Source organism: Monodon monoceros, unplaced genomic scaffold (genome assembly GCF_005190385.1).
Source record: "Monodon monoceros isolate NGI ecotype Baffin Bay Population unplaced genomic scaffold, NGI_Narwhal_1 Super_Scaffold_18, whole genome shotgun sequence".
Lineage (NCBI taxonomy): Eukaryota > Metazoa > Chordata > Mammalia > Artiodactyla > Monodontidae > Monodon > Monodon monoceros.
In genome coordinates, this window is record NW_021703774.1 from 128,015,721 (window position 1) to 128,036,201 (window position 20,481).

General features: G+C 38.2%; 1 protein-coding gene across 1 annotated transcript; it reads right to left on the reverse strand.

Moving 5' to 3' along the window:
* Positions 1-725: 725 nt before the first annotated feature.
* Positions 726-13,119, reverse strand: USP1 (ubiquitin specific peptidase 1). Its single transcript, XM_029230298.1, has 9 exons — positions 12,244-13,119; positions 9,899-10,137; positions 8,509-8,629; positions 7,857-7,961; positions 7,148-7,308; positions 5,232-5,911; positions 4,405-4,575; positions 3,286-3,487; positions 726-2,295 (listed from the first exon to the last, which is right to left on the reverse strand). The coding sequence occupies exons 2-9, from the start codon at positions 10,066-10,068 to the stop codon at positions 1,560-1,562; spliced, it is 2,346 nt and encodes a 781-aa protein (XP_029086131.1). The 5' UTR covers positions 10,069-10,137; positions 12,244-13,119; the 3' UTR covers positions 726-1,559.
* Between the last annotated feature and the right edge of the window lie 7,362 nt (positions 13,120-20,481).

Consider the following 20,481-nt stretch of genomic DNA (forward strand, 5'->3'; position numbering starts at 1 on the left):
CTTTCTCATATCAGAAATCTACACTAGTTCTTAACTAGTATAGTTCTGGGCTGTCTCTTGAGTGTTACAGAAGCCCTAGTTCTATCCTAGAACTACTCCATCAGAAGCTTATGAGTAGTGTTCAAGGCTGTTTCATTTTAAAAGTTCTGTTAGTGACTCCTACTCCCTCAGCTGCTTATGGTTAGTGTTCAGGGCTGTTCCTTTTTAAAAGTTCCATTAGTGATCCTGAACATAGAAAGTGGCAAGGACTGTGACTTTTTACATCACACCATCTTGTGAAAGAATGTGTAAGACATTAACTGTGTAGTTTATTAGTTGACAGGTACTCTTTCTTATTTGTTGAAGTAGTGTATAACAGTGTTATTCCAAGAGTTATCTATTCTTTGGAATTATATTTCATATTCTTAATATCAAGAATGTCCTTTAACAAGTCATAGTCGATCATTTACCAATTTAATATATTTAAAGTGAAAATATGACCAAGTTTTTTGTGTGCCCAAAGCCTCACCTTAAGTTCTCCAGTTTTGGATTCCATAGTTATATGTCTAAAGGGTATCTAGGTATGACAATTCAGATGGACTAAGCACAATTTCTCCTATTTGAAATACAATTTCTTCACCTCCAAATGTCAGAAAGTATTATTAAAGGTAATTATGCATGTTTATTCTCTTCTATATATATATATAATATGTGTGTATAGTATGTGTATATATACACACACTTTTTTTAAGAGAATCCAGCTATATTTATGGTAAAAAATATGCAAGTAAAAAAATCCTCAAGCATTTGTATACACAGTTGTTAAGCAGTTTAAATTTTATTGACCTCCTGGTTTTTTTAAAAAAGTTAAATTTAAGGTCACACCTCTAAGTTCGATGCATTATATACAGATCGTGCAGAGTATGACTATGAAGAGATACAAATTAGTCCACACTGAAAAAGATTTACTAGGGTACAGAATCATTTTCATAAATACATATAAAATTCTTGTGAAGATGATAGAAGAGGACTGACTCTTCAGGTTTTCTGAGACGCTTTTCAAAGTGATTGAAGGCACAAAATGTGCACTATTGTGAATACATACACGTGCCTCTAATACAGCCCATCCAAGATCTGGCTTTATGACTTACAAAACTAAATGTACTGAAATGAGATTCTGCTTCTTAGCTGAAAAACCACAGAACCTATAAACATCATGTAGATAAGTACTCCAAAATATGGAGATACAAATACAAGCACTTTATTTGAAAAAGCAAACACAAAAGATAGGTGTAAATTCAAAGTGTTTAAATGCTTCCATTTTGAATAATTCAGTTAAGAACCTATACAAGTTTGTTCCCAGAAGCTAATGCATCAATCACTAGTCTCCACTAAGGAAAATGAATTCTAAAAATTAACATGGATTTCAATAACTCAAATTTTACTATTTATATAAAAACCCAGAGAAACCAATAATATCCAATAGCTTCAAAAGATAAGCTAAAGACTTTTTGATGTAATCAATTTACCGATGTTTGTCCAGGTCTGTTTAATATATACACAAGGAAAATACACTCACTCTATAATTTCTTATAAAATAGCAAGTAAGGAGTAGATGTAGGAGATGTAGAAGGGGAAAGAGAATTTAAAAAGTCCTTCTCTTCAGTAACTTTCACTTCAGAATCATCAAAAAGCAACCACTTCCCCTCATACTCCTTTAAGCTTTGCACTACATATGAAATTTTGTTTTCAAAACCACTCATGTTAATGCCTGTTTGGTCATTGGATTCCTTGTTTCTATCAGATTCATGGGTCCCATTAGTATTGTTAGTCTCAGAATTTCTATTTTCAGCAAATGCTGTACTGGCAACTTTATCAGGATTAGATGCCTTGTTGTATAACTCATAATCTGCTTTACTCTTTTGTCCTCCAAGAAGTCCAATAGCTTCTACATTTTTTTTGTTCAAAACTTTACTTGGCTGGGTATTTCCACTGACTCTAATCGACACTTCTTCATCGTCATAGTTTTCGACCACACCCCTTGCTTCCTCCTCATTCAATGGTTCTGGCTTACCTATTTCACACATTTGGTCGATCACAAAATTTTCCTTATCTAGTTCTAAACTGTTAAGGTCAGTGACTTTAACAGAAGCAGTATAATGCCCACTACTAATTGTAATGCCACTATGCATCACAACTGCAAATAATCCATAGCTGTCGTTGGTTGGCTTTGTGCTCCATTCTTCTAGTGACAGTTTAAGAGGTGTCAGTAAAGGAGTGTTGATCTTGGAAAGTCCACCACCATAACAATCAAACCTTTGGAAGGGGGGAAAAAAAAAGGTTTTCTGGGATTCCACTTCATATATATTCAGTTTTACCCCCAATGTGAAACCAAGTAAGTCTGAATGAACCCTTAATATTTACTGCTCATATGAATAAAACACAAAGTAAAAAACAAGACCCCAATTTTGTATAATACTTACACAAAGAATACTGAAATAAGTACTAATATTCAGGTGCTTCTGTGAAGGATATATGGCACTTCCCCCCTTAATTTTCTTTATTTTCCTAATTTTGTGCAATAAGAAAATAAATGGCATTAAAAAAAAAACACTGATCTTCAAAATCCTTTTCCTTTATACTTAGTAAGTCATTTTAATGTGAAGTCTGTCTCTACAACCAAGATTTGGGGACAAAAAATAAAATTGTACTGTAGCAAAGGAAAAAGCCATTGAAAGAAAGGACCCTGTCATCTTCTGGCATAAGAAAATGTGTGGAGAGCTACTGGTAAGCTCTCGTGGTAATTTCAAACAACTGATTAATACAGAAAGGAATAAAATCTACAATGACATGTATACATGTCAGAAAAAGTCAGACTATCTAAAATGTAACTGGCATTTTAATATTTATTATTGCTTTCAGATATTTAAATTTTCAACTACAGAAGAATCTCTCAAATTGTTCAGACTAGTTTTAGTTCCTGGCTTACTTACCTTAAAACTAAAATAATTTTGCTTTTTTGCTCACCTCAAAAAAATGTTGATGTATGTATGAAATTTGGTTCCTGCTTTAATCAATTAATTAAAATAATCAAATAAGGAATGAAAATGAAAAATGTGTGAACAAATCATATGCATTCATACCAGAAGGATTTAAACTTGATGCGTTTTTACAGGGAAACTTAATAAAACAATAAACTTTTCTAAGGCAATATTTGTAAATTACTTCATTTCAGTAGTTTCTATTACACTATTGTACTGTTTCCTTACTATCTTAGCATTTTGAACAAAACTTTAGAATACTCACTCCAAGCCACTAGCAGCAAAGCACTTCAAATGAATAGTTATAACTTCAGGCATTTTGTCAAACAAAAGACTTCGTTCAGCTTCAGTATAATGATGGCAATTTTCACAGAAATATTTATCTTCTCCTACAATCCTCTCCACTGAAGCAAACTGTGAAATTGCCCATCTCAGGGTCTTCATTTCTGTTTTTGGCTCTGGAGAAACTACACAAGAGAATCCTGTCACTCACAAATGAAAAATCTCTCAGAAATTAAAAACTTAAGCCACAAATTTTTATGTTCAGAATTAGCATACAATTTTAATTGACTAATCCTCCCCAAATAATAACTAAAGAGATTTCTTTTTTTTAGTTTCACAAACATGTAAGTTCATCGACAGTGCACATACCTCTAAATATTTATATCTGGTCAGCCAAAAAATATTGAGGTCAGGGACAGCAAAATCAATATAAGCCCTACCCTCTGACTCTATGTGAGAAAGACTTTATATTTAATAGTCAATTTACATTATCTGAACAAGTAAACCAGTCTCATGATCACTTCCCATGGCATTACTACACTTTTTGTGGTTTATACAAGAAAAAACACTGGCTCAAATATGGTGTTAACAAAAATATCCTCAGTAGCTCTGAGATTCAGGTACCCAAAAATTAACTTGGTAAAGCATTCCATCTTCCCATTATAACATACTCTACACATCAAAATAAAGATGCCAGGGCTTCCCTGGTGGCGCAGTGGTTCAGAGTCTGCCTGCCGATGCAGGGGACACAGGTTCGTGCTCCAGTCCAGGAGGATCCCACATGCCGCGGAGCGGCTGGGCCCGTGAGCCATGGCCGCTGAGCCTGCGTGTCCGGAGCCTGTGCTCCGCAAAGGGAGAGGCCACAACAGTGAGAGGCCCGCATACCGCAAAAAAAATTAAAAGTAAAAAAATAACGATGCCAGAATTTTCCAAATGCTAATAACTACTGACAAGTGTAGCTATACAGGCAGAAAGATTTTATTATACCAAAGACATAAAAGAGTTTTTTCTTAATAACTATACAAGCTACTTATTAAACTGTGTTTTGTTGAGGAAAACTCTAATTATTCCATAGTCCATGCAAGCCTCCGATTTTGCTTACTTTCAGAACTCTCCTCTACTTTGGAAAGCTCATCTTCTTGCACCGGTACACTGATGTCTTGAAAATCTTCTCTTCTTTCTGTTAAACTTTCACATTCTAAGCAACGAGTCCTTAATACCAGCTGACCTTGAAATAATTTCTCCACTAGCTCAAAACCAATTTGCTCTGCACCTAAAACAAAAAAAGGAAAACACAAATCTATACAGACGAATTTTTCAGTACAGCCCAAATAACCATTATTCCATTTAAAGTATATCATGGCTAAAAGGCTGATTTTCATATCTCAAACTTGTTTATTGGCATTAAGAGGTGACTTATTCATGAAATATAAACTCCCTGTAAAGATAATTTTGAATATTAATTACTGTTAGCTCTAAAAAAAGACAGTTTCAACACATGTGTGTCTTCTTAACTCCCTTCCTAAAGATACCCCAAAGGATGAAATTTAGTCATGTAAGTTCTACAAATTTTCCCTGAGATCTGTGTGAACCTAAACAGAAATCCAGTATGGTATAACTACTTAGCAAATGCAATTTTTCATGAGTTTATGTCAAATACTGTATATATAAAGGGGTAAAATATTCTCTTGCCATTAAGATGAACTCTCCTAGTTTATAAACATAAATTAATATTACCTTAAAATTAGTGAGATTTATACACACAAAAAATACATGTAAGTGTAGTGCTTGAAACACCAGTTCACATTGTGTTAAATTTCTCTTAAAACTTTAGCCAGATAGTATACTGTATATGGATCTAAGAAGAGAAAATTCAATTCTGCATCTGTTAATCCTACCTATCAATGTCCAAGAATAAATTATACTGACCTTTGTTTATGGGCTTAACTTCATTAGCAGGCATAACATTATTCCCTGGAGATTCAAGTCCACAATCATTAGCTGTATTATCATTCTCATACTTCCCCAAGTCCTCTTCAAGATCATATTCATTTTCTTTAGATTGTCCTTTGGATTCTTGGTTTGTTGTTATTTTACCCAGACTACAGAATTTAGAAATAATGCTGGGTTGCTTAGCTGCAGACTTTAACCAGTTTATTTTAACTCTTGATTTCTTTTGTGAGGGTCTTGCACTCTCATTTTCAGAAATGTACTTGGGGATTATTTTAGCAGGAATATCTAATGAATCAACTGTAGCTTTTCTTTTTGATCTGGTTTGTCTCTGGTTTTCTTCCAAAGACTGGTGTTCCTTAGAGACTTTAACTTTTTTCTTCATGTTACCAAATTCAGTGTCACTTTTTCTTTTCCCATTTACTTTTGGCAATTTTTCTTTATAGTCTTCACAATGCCTCATACTGTCCATCTCCATGCTGTTATTACCACTCATTTCCTCTTTCTGATGTTTTCCTTCTACCTTAGTAGATAACTCTGCCACATTTTTTACTTCTTTTTTTAGGAGTTGGCATGTTTCTTGAATGTTTCCCAAAATACACTGTAATACTTCCTGTGCATCATGCTGTAGATATCCTTCATACATAGGGTTGAGTTCCCTATAAATAAAAATTTCCATTTCATCTATTCCAGTTTTGAAGATATAATACCAGAACAAAATCCACCTCTCCATACAGAAATGAATTCATTTATGGGGATATCATAAATTATTTGAAAGTCCAAAAACATTTAATTCAGCTACTAATTTGAAACTCCTTACCTAAACGTGTAACTAAAAACAAACTTAACCTGATTTTCATTATCATAAATACTCTGATCTTCTAAATATTATTGTTAATAGCTAATACATATACAGTATTTACTGTGTACCATGCTTTATGCAAAATGCCATATATATATAATTTTTTTTTTGGCCTTGCCACATGGCATGTGGGATCTTACTTCTCCGACCAGGGATCGAAGCCCAGCCCTCAGCAGTGAAAGCACAGAGTCTTAACCACTGGTGGAGTACCAGGGAATTCCCTCAAAATACTTTTTATATTATTTGTATAATTCTCACAATAACCTTATGAGGTAAGTACCATATCACCACTATTTACAGATAACTTGCTCAAGGTCACAGAGATGCAGAAGTCAGGATTCAAACCTGCTCCTGGACACCACGCTACACTGCCTCTTAACAAATGTATGGCAATGTGTTACATCTAGGTCTATTCCTAACCTAAACGATTAATTTTTTAAAGACTTAAACCCTGTAGTATTTTGGATAAGGCTATTCTGTATATAGGATAAAGTTTCATTTTTTAAGATAATACTACAAAGAAATCTAATCCAGTTAACTAATATTTCTCTTCTAAGTACATACAACAAAAATAGAATACTTGGAATTTACAGTTCTTTTATATAACGTATTTTGAATATAGACCTATAATTCCTATCTGAAATCCTTAGGACCAAATGTGTTTGGTAATTCAGGAATTTTCAGATTAAAAAAGAATCTGGCACATAGGTAAAATATGTATCACCAACATAACAGGGGCAGTATCCCATAATTACACACATTACTACTTCTATAGAAAAGAGTATGAATATTCACATTGCAGATAAATATGAATAAAGACTATAAACAGCCTCACACAAATTCAGATTTAATGAATTTAGTACCAACTGTGAGAAAAAATTTCCAGTCTTTGGAGCCTCTGGGATATTAAGGACTGTAGATCTGTAGTGTCCATTTTCCTTGCCCTTTATTCCCCCCATTTGTTCACATGTCACTCTCCTCCAAAGAGAGAATGAGCTAAACTGGAATCCTAAAATTATATAATAGACTATACCTGAGTGTGTTAAGTAGTCGCCTTGGCTGAGTAGCAAGTTCATCAGTATATTTCTCTGGATTTAAGAGAAAACTAGCCTGAAGCTGTTCGACTGAAATGATCAAGGACTGTAAGCTGCATATTAGTTCATAACTTGCTGAAGAATCTTCTTTGCAACTTCCCTGTCAAGAAACACACAAACATTTTAATTTTTGAACAAATTAAGTACCTTCCCACTTCTTTTTCTCACTAGACAACACTAGCTTTTCTAAATCTAATTTCTAACACTAATTTTCTGGAGGTATACAAAATAAACTTAAAAAAATTTTAAGCATATTTTTGGTTACTTTCTATTACGTGGGTTATAATGGTTTTCTAATTACGTAAGTCAAAGGTTTCTTTAAATTTATTTAAATAGTAAAAGTGAGTCAACTTGAAAACAGCAGATAAATAATGGGGTAAAAGAGTACGATATGTTGTGACAGTGGTGTGTGTGACAATGTTTACTGGTAAACAGTAAATTAGAGGACTGGAGAAAACACTATAAAAGGGGATAATCAAGTTAGCTACTTACCCCAAAAGAATGAAAAATAATTGCCAATGAGAAATTTAATTCTCAGATGTAATTTGTTAAGAGAAATAATCTTTGTCATTCTCCTCCCAAATCCTCTCTGTATTTATTACTTTTTCATTTCTAAGCAAGTGAATTTCCATTAATTTTATTTTTTACCTTATCTTTTGGACTGGCTTCATCTTTTAGGGCTTCTTTCTTCCTTGAAATAATATTAAATAAGTGCTTCACTCCAGATTTAAAACCAGGACAAAAATATAATACCTATAAAGTGAGATTGTCTTGAGTATTTACTGAACAAACAATATACCTAAAATCATTAAAACACTATCATGCTTTTTGTAGAGTATATTCATATGTGCACTACTTAAAATTCTGAGATTAAGATGTGTGTCAAAAATTGTTCTCTATTTCATTACAGTAGCCTGCTATCTTCCCTCAGTGCAACAAAGCACTGAGCCTGACCAGATACAACACAAAACAGATATAGTTCCAAGGGTTACAATACATATCACCATAGAATCAGGAATCGGACAGAAAAACTAAAAGTTTGGTATCTTCAATTTAATCAACATCTACTCAATTTTGCTATCCCAATTTTATTTAATATATCATTTTCTCTTACCTCAACGGAAATTTGTAATGTGCAATTTAGAATCATGATTATTTTACTCCATTCTGGTTTATTTACAAAGACAAAGACAGTATTATGGACAACTGAAATCCTCCAATAACCTGAATTCTCAGAAAATATTGTTACATCATTCTTTGCCTACTAAAGTTTTATTATATAGAAAAATTGTCAACTTACCTGAAGTATACTATTAAGATAACAAGTATTGCCGAGATTATTCAGTCCCACAAACGGTAACAAGTTTTCTCTCTTCTCACAGTTGACAGGTGAGGACTGTGCTGCAGGAACAACTTGATCACTATTAAGTACAAAGAAGAGAAAGGGATAAGGAAGTAGAATTCAAGTGGAAATATTACTTCCCTAGATTTAGTCTTTTCCCAAAAGTTGTATGATCCGAAAAGTATATGGATTTTATTCAGATGGCATTTTAAGACAATTAATCTGTACAGGTGCAAAAACTGCTATACACCCAGAATAAAAGTTTTACAAGCACTTTAAAAATATTACACTCAACAAGCTTCAAAACAATTCCATTAAAGGACTGTTAATCCCATTTTACAGAGCAGAAAGTTGCAGAATTGGTACTATGATTTGTTAAGCCAACAGGACATTTTAATCAAGTAGTTTAACTCTGAATAGAAACCTGGGAATAACCTGAATATGACAATATTTGGGAGAGGCTGCACTATCTAAGTCAGATTCTGTTCACAAAAGATTAAGAGGAAACAGTCTATGAAGATACTTATACAGCTGCTCCTCACTTAAACATGAATTGTTCAAGTTTATAACTCTTTTACCTCAGTTTAACAAACAGTCCTCACAGCATTTTTATTTATTTTACAGCTGCTAGCTATAACTCTAATACCTCAAGGTATTTATAGGCACGAATGCTGGTAAGCAAAAGGTTCTCACACAATCTCCTAAACTGATTATTGGTAAATATTAGGAAATTATACAGGGGAGCAAATCTACATTAGTCATATAGCAGAGTGCCTATGTGCTGAATACGGAGCAAGTATAGACTCCAACTAGAGCAACTATTGGTGGAGTAAAGCATTCCATTTTGTTCTGATTTCTTTTCAGTCACTGAAGGATTTATTTGTATCAAAAGCATTTCTTATTTTTAAGTTTATTTTAAATATAATTTGCAATTGTACACCAACAGGTTTGAGAATTCATATACTAGGTATGACTACAAAGACAAAGTTTATGTCAGGTAACTGTCCCCCATGAACTTCTTTATCCTTACATAAAGTGTGTTGCACTAAAATCAAATTTAAATTGAAAAATAATTTTAGTCAATTAGTATTTCTCGAAGTTAGCCTAATCGGCTGAGCACAATTTAAATGAGTTATAATGTGAACTGTGATGTGATCCCTGTGGGGAACCACCAGTTTTATCCTGTTTCTACTATTACACACTGCTAGACTTGTCTCCTAATGTGTGCTTTTTTATCTCCCGCTACGGACTATCAGGTCAGAATGACTGCAGATATCAATCCAAGTTCACTGCTTTTTCACTGATGCGGAATCTTAAAAAGTACAGAAATATACTGAAAATAACATACATTTCAGATCCTCTATATTCAGAAGTTTTTTCTTCATTTTCTTGAGAATCTGTGAAATCCAAGGCTCTCTTGGTTTCCTTTTTCTGAAAAAACTTCAAGGAAAGTCTGTTTTTTTTTGATGGACTACCTCTTGAAAGCCCATTACTTTCACTAGGTATGACACCGGGCATTTTCTCTTCAAATCCCAAGGAGTTGACAAGAATTAATTTATACAGGGACCTTGTAATCACCAATCATATCTGTTAATCAGAGAAAAGATTATTAGTTTTCAGTTATCGGCTGTAGGCAATAAAATCATCATTTCTGAAAACAAATTTACCAAGGAATGGTATTAATTAGAACTTTTTATTTGAAAATCTAATGCCTGCCAATAACAGGCAGTCAATGTTTTATTGCTTATATGAAGGAGTTGCCATTTGTCCTTAACTTTCTCAAACAACAAAAAAAAGACACTGAACTTTTACTAGCCTGCTATTAGATTAAGGGTCACATCACAAAATACCCCATTTTAGTAGTAGACCCCATTTTACTGGTAGTAGTAGTAGTAATGGTAAAGTAGTATCATCAAGGGGTAAAAACTTTATTATTAGTTCATTCAGGAAACACTGAGCAACTATCATCTCTAATTCTGAAGTACACAGTGGGAAACAGAGGGATGAATGGGAAATCCAAGGAGTGCTAGAAGTGACTGAGTTCTCCTTCCAAGGTCTTTTCTAGTTATACAAAATAAAGTCTATTTAAAGTATAATCTGCATACAAGGAAAGGCCTAGATCTAGTGTTAAGTTTGCACCTAAAAACTTGTGTGAAAAGTAATAAACTATACACAAAGTTGGGATAATGGTGTAAAAAATTGCTGCACTTTGTGTATATCAAATTCTTATGCACTAGAAACCAAAATATACTGACTTTCCAAACTTCTTTTAACTACAGAATTTTTTAAGATACTGCTTTAAGTAGGAAAGAAGAAAAGTTTGCCTTGTGCAAACTTTCTTCCCTGTTTTAAAATAAAACTTTTGGACTAAAAAAAAATGGCTCTATTTGTGGTAGTTATTTTACACTTTAGTCCTATTTTTCATTAGGAAGATATTACTATCTGACTCGAGTATTACCAGAAAATCACCTAAGAATCCAAAAACTCAGCAATGACTTTAAAATATAATATAGGTAGAGACTAACAAGACGAACTAAATTTCATCCTTAAGCATAAGCGAAAACCTGGCTGCCTCTGAACTGGGAATTCACAACACTGACAGACACGGCAGTGAAACCACCTTTTTGAGACAACTCAGGAATAACTAGAAAGCCGACCAATTTCCCCATCCCCCCTCCAACTCAATTTACTCTCCTGGCCACTAATGCTACTGACGAAATGCTATCACGAATGATAAACCAGCCTGCACTGAAGTGTCAGGGATCTCTAGGCATTAGCGATTTTTGTAAAAGGTTTTTCCTTGGGAGCCAATTCTAATAAATGATGGAAACTGGATTCTCTAACAGAGTAACCGGACTTAAATAAATATAAAAAAAAAAACAATGACCAAGCAGCTGAAATAACATTATCAATCCTAATCAATAAACCACCCCTCCGGGCTCCTCAAAGCAATGATTAAACATTAACGTTACCTAGAATATAACATTTTACCAGGAGCCGTATCTTCTGCTATACCATTTCTTGCTCCTGGCTGTCCTTATCATTGGGGGTTGTTACATCAAAAATGTTTCTCCCGTAACTCTAAATCAAGTTTCGCAGAAAAAACAATAGAACATTAAATGTTCTTGACAAATGACAGTGTGAACACTAAGTCTCATTAGTTTCAAGTTTCTTCCTCTGTAAGATGGGACGACTCAATCTCAACTTTTCACGAAAAATGTAAAACAAGAATAACATCCTCGACAAAGGTTTAAGACACGTGCCGTTCTAAATACTTGTAGAAAAAGTAAGTTAAACTGCTCGGTAAAATTTAGCAATCACCGACACAGAACAACGTGAGCGCAAACATTTCTTCTCCTTATCCCGCAAACTCTAGGAACGGAAAAGAAAGTGAGAAGATAACGGGACGGTGATGATGCCCGTGCCCGTCAAACGCGGCACCAGCCCGGCGGGCGGCGTCTTTAAGCAGAACCACAGCTCGCGGAGTTGGCCTATTTACTCCCAGCCCGCACCTGCCTTGAGTCCCCAGCGGCGGCGGGAGGGGGCGCCGCCCGCTGCGCGGACAGCTTGGCTGGCAGCTGGGCGGGGGCGCAGCACCGAGGGAGCCGGGGTCCTCCCCGCGGCCCCCTCGGACTCCTGCCGAACTTGCCGCGGCGCCCAGGCACCGGCCCCTCCTCCACGGGCCCTCCTTACCTGGTCATGGCCCAGAGCGAGGTCCGCGGCGGTGACGCCGACGAGTCTAACCGGGCTGAGGGCGGGTACGACAGGTGAGCCCCTGCCCCGAGCGGGGAGGGGGCCCGCGACCCACGGAAAAGCTGGCCGGATCGCCCTCCCCGCAGGGGAGTGACCATTCGCTCTCAAGAGCGGGAACCCGGGCTGCCGCTCGGTCCTGCCTGGCGCCGGCACCGACTACATCCCCGAAGCGGCGCCCAACCGCGCCCGCCCCCGTCCCCGCCCCGGGACGGCAAGGAGCGCCAGAAGCGGCTCCGCTCGCCCGGCACCCGAACCGCTGGGGTCTTCCTCACTCCACCGCCGACGGGAACTTGGCGCGTTTTCCTCAGTCTCAGGACCCTTGTGTTTTAGCCTCCGCCCGCGCCAGCGCTGCGATTGGAGGTGGCGTCCTACGAAAGTGCCGGTTCTAGTCTCCAGGCTGCAGAGACGCGAAAGGCTAGAGCCACCTCACGACCGCCACTAGCCCCCCTGGCACGCACGGGCTCCGGAACCAGCCGGAACGGTAGTTGCCCAAGCTGGTAACGGATTCTGCAGTTTCAAACAGCGCAGGCAGCGTCACGGGCAGCTCACGCGGGTCCTCGCTGAGGGCGCGCGCTAGAAGCTAGAGGCCTGGCTGGCGGGCTCGAGCCTCACATCCTTTTTTTTTTTTTTTTTTTTTTTTAACCATTCGTGCGCGAGAGTTGAGGAGGTAGCGTACGGGTCGGGAGACGGGACAGAGAGATGGGACGGTCTTCTTGCTCGGGAAGTTACCGCCAGGTGCTCAAATCCACCAATCCGCGATGAACAATCCCCAATCCTGCCCCCCGCAGCCCAGGAGGAGCCAATCAGAAGTACCTAGGCAAAAACCCACCTGGTGGGCGGGGAAAGGCAGTCCAGCCAATACCAAAAAGAAGAGAGGACGGCTCCAGCCAATCATTGTTCCTCAGAGTGTTCCTCAGGCGCGTTTCCCCTCTTTCCGCTCTCATTGGCGCTCGAGTGCGCGCTTTCGCTGCCGACTGTTAAGTCTCGCTCTGCGTTTTGTGAATCCTCGAAGGTAGGACGCCAGCGAGGGTGCGGTTTCCGGAGCGAGGCCTTCACAATAAGTCCCGCCCCGTTTCATGCGTACACACTCGGGCGGGGTTACCCAGGAGTTAGTTTCGGAAAATGGCTGACCGCCTTGTTTGCTCCTCTGCGCTTGAGCTTTCTGTACCGAATCGCAGCCTCAGCCCCCAGGCCATCCAGTAAAAAGAAGCACCGCCATAGATAACAGTCAACTCTCAACCGAATGCTGCGGAGCTGAGGCTCCCTCCTCAGGCCCTCCACGCCTCATTTTCTCGCGTTTACCCCTTCCCCTTCCCGACCGGACAAGGAAATGAAGAGCATTCTTGGCCCAGCTCTGGCTGGGGGAGCTGCAAGGGGTGCCTGTATGAGCCCTTGCTAACGGGCTCAAAAACGGCAAGGCAGGCCTCACCTGGTTTCTGCTTCCGTCTGTTGTATACCTACCTCGGTGAGGTGACCTCACAAAGCAAGGGTGGCAGTGAAGCACGATAAGTTCAGTCCAAATTCATTTAACCAAGCGTGTTTTGAGGTGCCTAGTGTGTGCCAGGCATTCCCTGCTCCATAGCGGCTTGACAAGAGTGACAGGGAGAGGAAATACGGAGTATGCTCTTTTAGGTACGTAGTCTTGACATTTGAGTAGAGAGCTGAATGAAAGTGCAGCCAGCCTTGGAGGAATCAGGAAGAACGGTCCAGACAGGGAGAAGAGCAAAAGCTACCAAAGTCCTCAAGGTTCACGTGTTTGGTGTTCTGGGAGGAAGCAAGGAGCCAGGGTGCTTAGACCACAGTGAGTGTAGGTGTGATGATTGTGGGAAATGAGATTAGTAACATGGTTGGGGCTCTGATTAAACAGGGTAAGGAGATGGGAGTCATTTGATGGTTTTGAGCTGGGGAGTGGCGTAATTTGTAAAGCGGCTGCTTGTGGTGGTAGACTGTGACCTTCAAAGTGCAAGCTGTAAGATCCCCTAGGAGGCTATTCCAGCAGCCCAGGGAATAAATTAGGGTGGCCTGGAATAAGGTGGTAGCAGTGGAAATGTTGAGAACGGGTAGGATTCAGGATGTATTTTGAAGTAAGGCCAACAGGATCTGCTGATGGGGAAAAAGACAAAAAAAGACAAGGATTTTTTTTTTTTTTTAACCAAAGCAGTTGGATAGTGGTTTGTCCTTGTTAAAATGGAAAACATTGAGGTAATGATGGGCTTGGTGGGAGGGGCCATTGTTCTTAGACGTAAAGATTGAGATGCATATTTCACATGCAAATAGAGATACTGAGCCAATAGATTTCAAGTTTGGAGGTCAGTAGAGAATTGAGATCAGGAGATATAATTTGAGTCACCAAATGGTATTTAGGTACACAAGACTTTAAGCAATCACCTAGAATGATATTTATCCTAAAAAAATCTGCAGGGCGTTGATGACCTCTACCCTTGCCAAGCCAGGAATTCTAAACCCAGAAAATTGCTCCTTAATCTACCCATTTTAGAATCAATATCCATCCCAAATCCTCATTTTAATAGAAACTTATAAAGCTCCTGATGACATTTAAGATCATTTAAAAAGCAAAATGAAGTAACTAGTATTCAAGCAACCAAAATGGAGCCAGGTGGCAATTGTGTATGTTGTTTCAGACATGTTCCTGCATCACGGAGAACTTGAATTTTCTGAACTGTAGCAAACTCAAGGACACCACATGTTTTCAAAATAATATCTTCTAGCAGTTGCTAGCTGCTACCTTATGGTCTCAAGTTCTCCCCTAAGCAATCCTTGCTGTTAACAAGCACCCTTCTTGCCAGCTCAACCAATTGGTAGCCCTGATGGCAGCTGCTATGCTCAGATGTGGCATATTTGCTAGGGTAGACTAATACAGCCCCAGGTATTTGGTACACATCATTGATTTAGTGAATGCATTCTTTTCTGTTCCAATCATAAGAAAAGATCAGAAACAGTTGGCATTCCCATGAAACAGACAGAAGTGTACATTTACAGTTTAGCCCAAGGCTATGTTAACATTCCTGCCCTCTGTCATAAAATAGTCTGGAGAGATCTGGACCTTCTGGACATCCTTCAGAACTTCACATTAATCTATTACATCAATGACATCCTGCTGATTGGGCAGGTTGAGCAAAATATAACTGTATCAGGATAAAAGGACTAAGAGTGTACATGTGCGGTGGAAGTGCAGAGGAGTGTGCTAAATCCTTACCTTCCGATTGGGAACTCAATAGATGATGGCTAACCAAAATATCAAGAAGTAGAAATATGAACATGTTATCTAGACAGGTGGAGGTAAATACCAAAGAATGAGCTAAAAATTGAAAGTGGCTGCCTTGAGGGAACGGGAAGTCTTGTTGAAACTAGTTAACTCTTCAAATCATGTACAACTTTGAAAAGAGCAAAAAACTTAAAGTTTTTAAAAAAGCGTGGTAAATGAACTGTTTTCTGATTTCATTCCCTGGGAAAGGTCAGAGCAAACAGGCTCAACAGGAGTGCATTATGTGGGTTTGGGTTGACAATTCTTGCAGCCCTTACCTTCCGGGTACAAGGTAAAGGAAGGCTCAGTATGTGAATCCTTGGCCTTTATCCAGCATCTTTAGTAATCGCAAAAAGCAGTCAACCTCAAAACAGCTGGTAAACCTCCATCCAGTAGTTAAATTTAAAATACTCCCTCAAGTTAAAGTCTATTTAAAAGGTAAAATCCACTTGGCTTCAGAATTTTAAATCCTCTTCCACAACCTAAAGCCCCAGGGTCAGGTGGGAGGTCCTCCCATACCTATGAAAGGAATGCCTTGCCCCACTTCCTTAATGTTTGGTAGTAATTTAGTAGATGAATGTCCGGTAAGTGGGTGGGTGCTGAGGAGGTGGCAGGAAGATTCATGAGCCTATTTATATTTCATGGGAAAAGAGTCTTGTCTTTCTCACGCCACTAAGATTCTCTTATCTTTTGTATGTTTAACCCATCCTGTAAAGAGCCCTACATGTAAACTTCAACAACAACATTTTTCCTTCTCTGAATAAAATTTACTTGAATAAAGTACTAAGTATTTGAAGGGAAAATAAGTTCTAATTCTTTTCTTTTGAGTATAATTATGGACACATGGCTTTTTACAGTCTTTTATTAAATTAAGCATAATTTTTATTTCCTTTTTGAAGCAAAACCTGTCACATTTTTAACCTGTGTGGACTCTTTTTAAACTGACTTCCAGGTCCTCTCAACATTTCCAAAAGCATCCTTACCTCCTGGAAAATTCCAGGTCCCTCTTTAAAAATATTTTCTAACTAACTTGAATATACCGTATAATACATTGTTTTACCACAATATTATTAAAGGTTTATAAGCTTTAATTTTTTAAAAAAATATTATGTCCTAAACTATTCACCATACTTTATTTTACCATTTCATTTCCGGCTTTGAAAAGAGTCCATGTATTTTTCAATCAGACAAGAATACGGGTGGTTCTAACGTGGAGAATGTATGGTAACTGTGATGTAGTTTCCCCTTCTTTCAAACCAGCTAATTTGGAATTAGATTTTAAACAGCCCTTGGTATGGCACCACCCCAAAACTTGATGGCCTAAAATAACAACTTATTTCTCACCATTTTATGGCTTGGACACTGGCTCTCCTGCTGGGTTCCCTTGGTGGCTGCACTCAGCTGATCAGTCGACTGGGGGCTGGGCCAGTAGGCCCCGTGGGCCGCCCACTCCCTGTGGTCGCTTCTCCTCAAAGAGGCTGCATGGGGCTTCCCCGTTAGGCGTCTACAGTGGCGTTCCAAGCGGGCAGGACCCAGTGTGCAAGCGTGTTAACAAGCCTCTGCCTGTATTACTGCATTACACTCCCTTTGACCAAAGCAAATCCCAAGACCAAGCCCAAAGTCAGTGTAGGGCAGGTCTTCACAAGGGCATGGATATGGATGGGGAGCCTGAATCTTTGGGGTCATTAATGTTACAGTCTACTCCACTCTTCTGTGAATATTATCTTAAAGTATAAATCCTACTTCTCATGGATGTATCAGACAGATGACCTAATATTGATACAAAATTTTATATTAGATTTGGTCTAAATATCCCCTTAACTATAGGTGGTTTTTATATACAAATATATATTTCCCAGTGTCATTTTAAATCTTTTATCTAAGGCAGTTCATTGTTGAACATTACCTTTAAAAAGTCTTTATACATAGATGTGTGTGTGTGTGTGTGTATTTCATCTACAGCCCCAAAAGCCAATTAAGAACTTTAAAAGTAATTTAATTTTTTTTTAACATCTTTATTGGGGTATAATTGCTTTACAATGGTGTGTTAGTTTCTGCTTTATAACAAAGTGAATCAGTTATACATATACATATGTTCCCATATCTCTTCCCTCTTGCGTCTCCCTCCCTCCCACCCTCCCTATCCCACCCCTCCAGGCGGTCACAAAGCACCGAGCAGATACCCCTGTGCCATGCGGCTGCTTCCCACTAGCTATCTACCTTATGTTTGTTAACGTGTGTATATGTCCATGACTCTCTCTCGCCCTGTCACAGCTCACCCTTCCACCTCCCCATATCCTCAAGTCTGTTCTCCAGTAGGTCTGTGTCTTCATTCCTGTCTTACCCCTAGGTTCTTCATGTAATTTTTTTTTCTTAAATTCCATATATATGTGTTAGCATACGGTATTTGTCTTTTTCTTTCTGACTTACTTCACTCTGTATGACAGACTCTAGGTCTATCCATCTCATTACAGATAGCTCAATTTCGTTTCTTTTTATGGCTGAGTAATATTCCATTGTATATATGTGCCACATCTTCTTTATCCATTCATCCGATGATGGGCACTTAGGTTGTTTCCATCTCCGGGCTATTGTAAATAGAGCTGCAATGAACATTTTGGTACATGACTCTTTTTGAATTTTGGTTTTCTCAGGGTACATGCCCAGTAGTGGGATTGCTGGGTCATATGGTAGTTCTATTTGTAGTTTTTTAAGGAACCTCCATACTGTTCTCCATAGTGGCTGTACCAATTCACATTCCCACCAGCAGTGCAAGAGTGTTCCCTTTTCTCCACACCCTCTCCAGCATTTATTGTTTCTAGATTTTTTGATGATGGCCATTCTGACCAGTGTGAGATGATATCTCATTGTAGTTTTCATTCGCATTTCTCTAATGATTAATGATGTTGAGCATTCTTTCATGTGTTTCTTGGCAGTCTGTATATCTTCTTTGGAGAAATGTCTATTTAGGTCTTCTGCCCATTTTTGGATTGGGTTGTCTGTTTTTTTGTTATTGAGCTGCATGAGCTGCTTATAAATTTTGGAGATTAATCCTTTTTCAGTTGCTTCATTTGCAAATATTTTCTCCCATTCTGAGGGTTGTCTTTTGGTCTTGTTTATGGTTTCCTTTGCTGTGCAAAAGCTTGGAAGTTTCATTAAGTCCCATTTGTTTATTTCTGTTTTTATTTCCATTTCTCTAGGAGGTGGGTCAAAAAGGATCTTGCAGTGATTTATGTCATAGAGTGTTCTGCCTATGTTTTCCTCTAAGAGTTTGATAGTTTCTGGCCTTACATTTAGGTCTTTAATCCATTTTGAGCTTATTTTTGTGTATGGTGTTAGGGCGTGATCTAACCTCATACTTTTACATGTACCTGCCTAGTTTTCCCAGCACCACTTATTGAAGAGGCTGTCCTTTCTCCACTGTACATTCCTGCCACCTTTATCAAAGATAAGGTGTCCATATGTGCGTGGGTTTATCTCTGTGCTTTCTATCCTGTTCCATTGATCTATCTTTCTGTTTTTGTGCCAGTACCATACTGTCTTGATTACTGTAGCTTTGTAGTATAGTCTGAAGTCAGGGAGCCTGATTCCTCCAGCTTCTTTTTTCTTTCTCAAGATTGCTTTGGCTATTCAGGGTCTTTTGTGTTTCCATACAAACTGCAAAATTTTTTGTTCTAGTTCTGTGAAAAATGCCAGTGGTAGTTTGATGCGGATTGCATTGAATCTATAGATTGCTTTGCGTAGTAGAGTCATTTTCACAATGTTGATTCTTCCAATCCAAGAACATCGTATATCTCTCCATCTATTTGTATCATCTTTAATTTCTTTCATCAGTGTCTTATAATTTTCTGCATACAGGTCTTTTGTCTCCTTATGTAGGTTTATTCCTAGATATTTTATTCTTTTTGTTGCAATGGTAAATGGGAGTGTTTTCTTGATTTCACTTTCAGATTTTTCATCATTAGTGTATAGGAATGCCAGAGATTTCTGTGCATTAATTTTGTATCCTGCTACTTTACCAAATTCATTGATTAGCTCTAGTAGTTTTCTGGTAGCATCTTTAGGATTCTCTATGTATAGTATCATGTCATCTGCAAACAGTGACAGCTTTACTTCTTCCTTTCCGATTTGGATTCCTTTTATTTCCTTTTCTTCTCTGATTGCTGTGGCTAAAACTTCCAAAACTATGTTGAATAAGAGTGGTGAGAGTGGGCAACCTTGTCTTGTTCCTGATCTTAGTGGAAATGCTTTCAGTTTTTCACCATTGAGGATGATGTTGGCTGTGGGCTTGTCATATATGGCCTTTATTATGTTGAGGAAAGTTCCCTCTATGCCTACTTTCTGCAGGGTTTTTGTCATAAATGGGTGTTGAATTTTGTCAAAAGCTTTCTCTGCATCTATTGAGATGATCATATGGTTTTTCTCCTTCAATTTGTTAATATGGTTTATCACATTGATAGATTTGCGTATATTGAAGAATCCTTGCATTCCTGGAATAAACCCCACTTGATCATGGTGTATGATCCTTTTAATGTGCTGTTGGATTCCGTTTGCTAGTATTTTGTTGAGGACTTTTGCATCTATGTTCATCAGTGATCTTGGCCTGTAGTTTTCTTTCTTTGTGACATCCTTGTCTGGTTTTGGTATCAAGGTGATTGTGGCCTCGTAGAAGGAATTTGGGAGTGTTCCTCCCTCTGCTATATTTTGGAAGAGTTTGAGAAGGATAGGTGTTAGCTCTTCTCTAAATGTTTGTTAGAATTCGCCTGTGAAGATCTGGTCCTGGGCTTTTGTCTGTTGGAAGATTTTTAATCACAGTTTCAATATCAGTGCTTGTGATTGGCCTGTTCATATTTTCTATTTCTTCCTGATTCAGTCTTGGCAGGTTGTGCATTTCTAAGAATTTGTCCATTTCT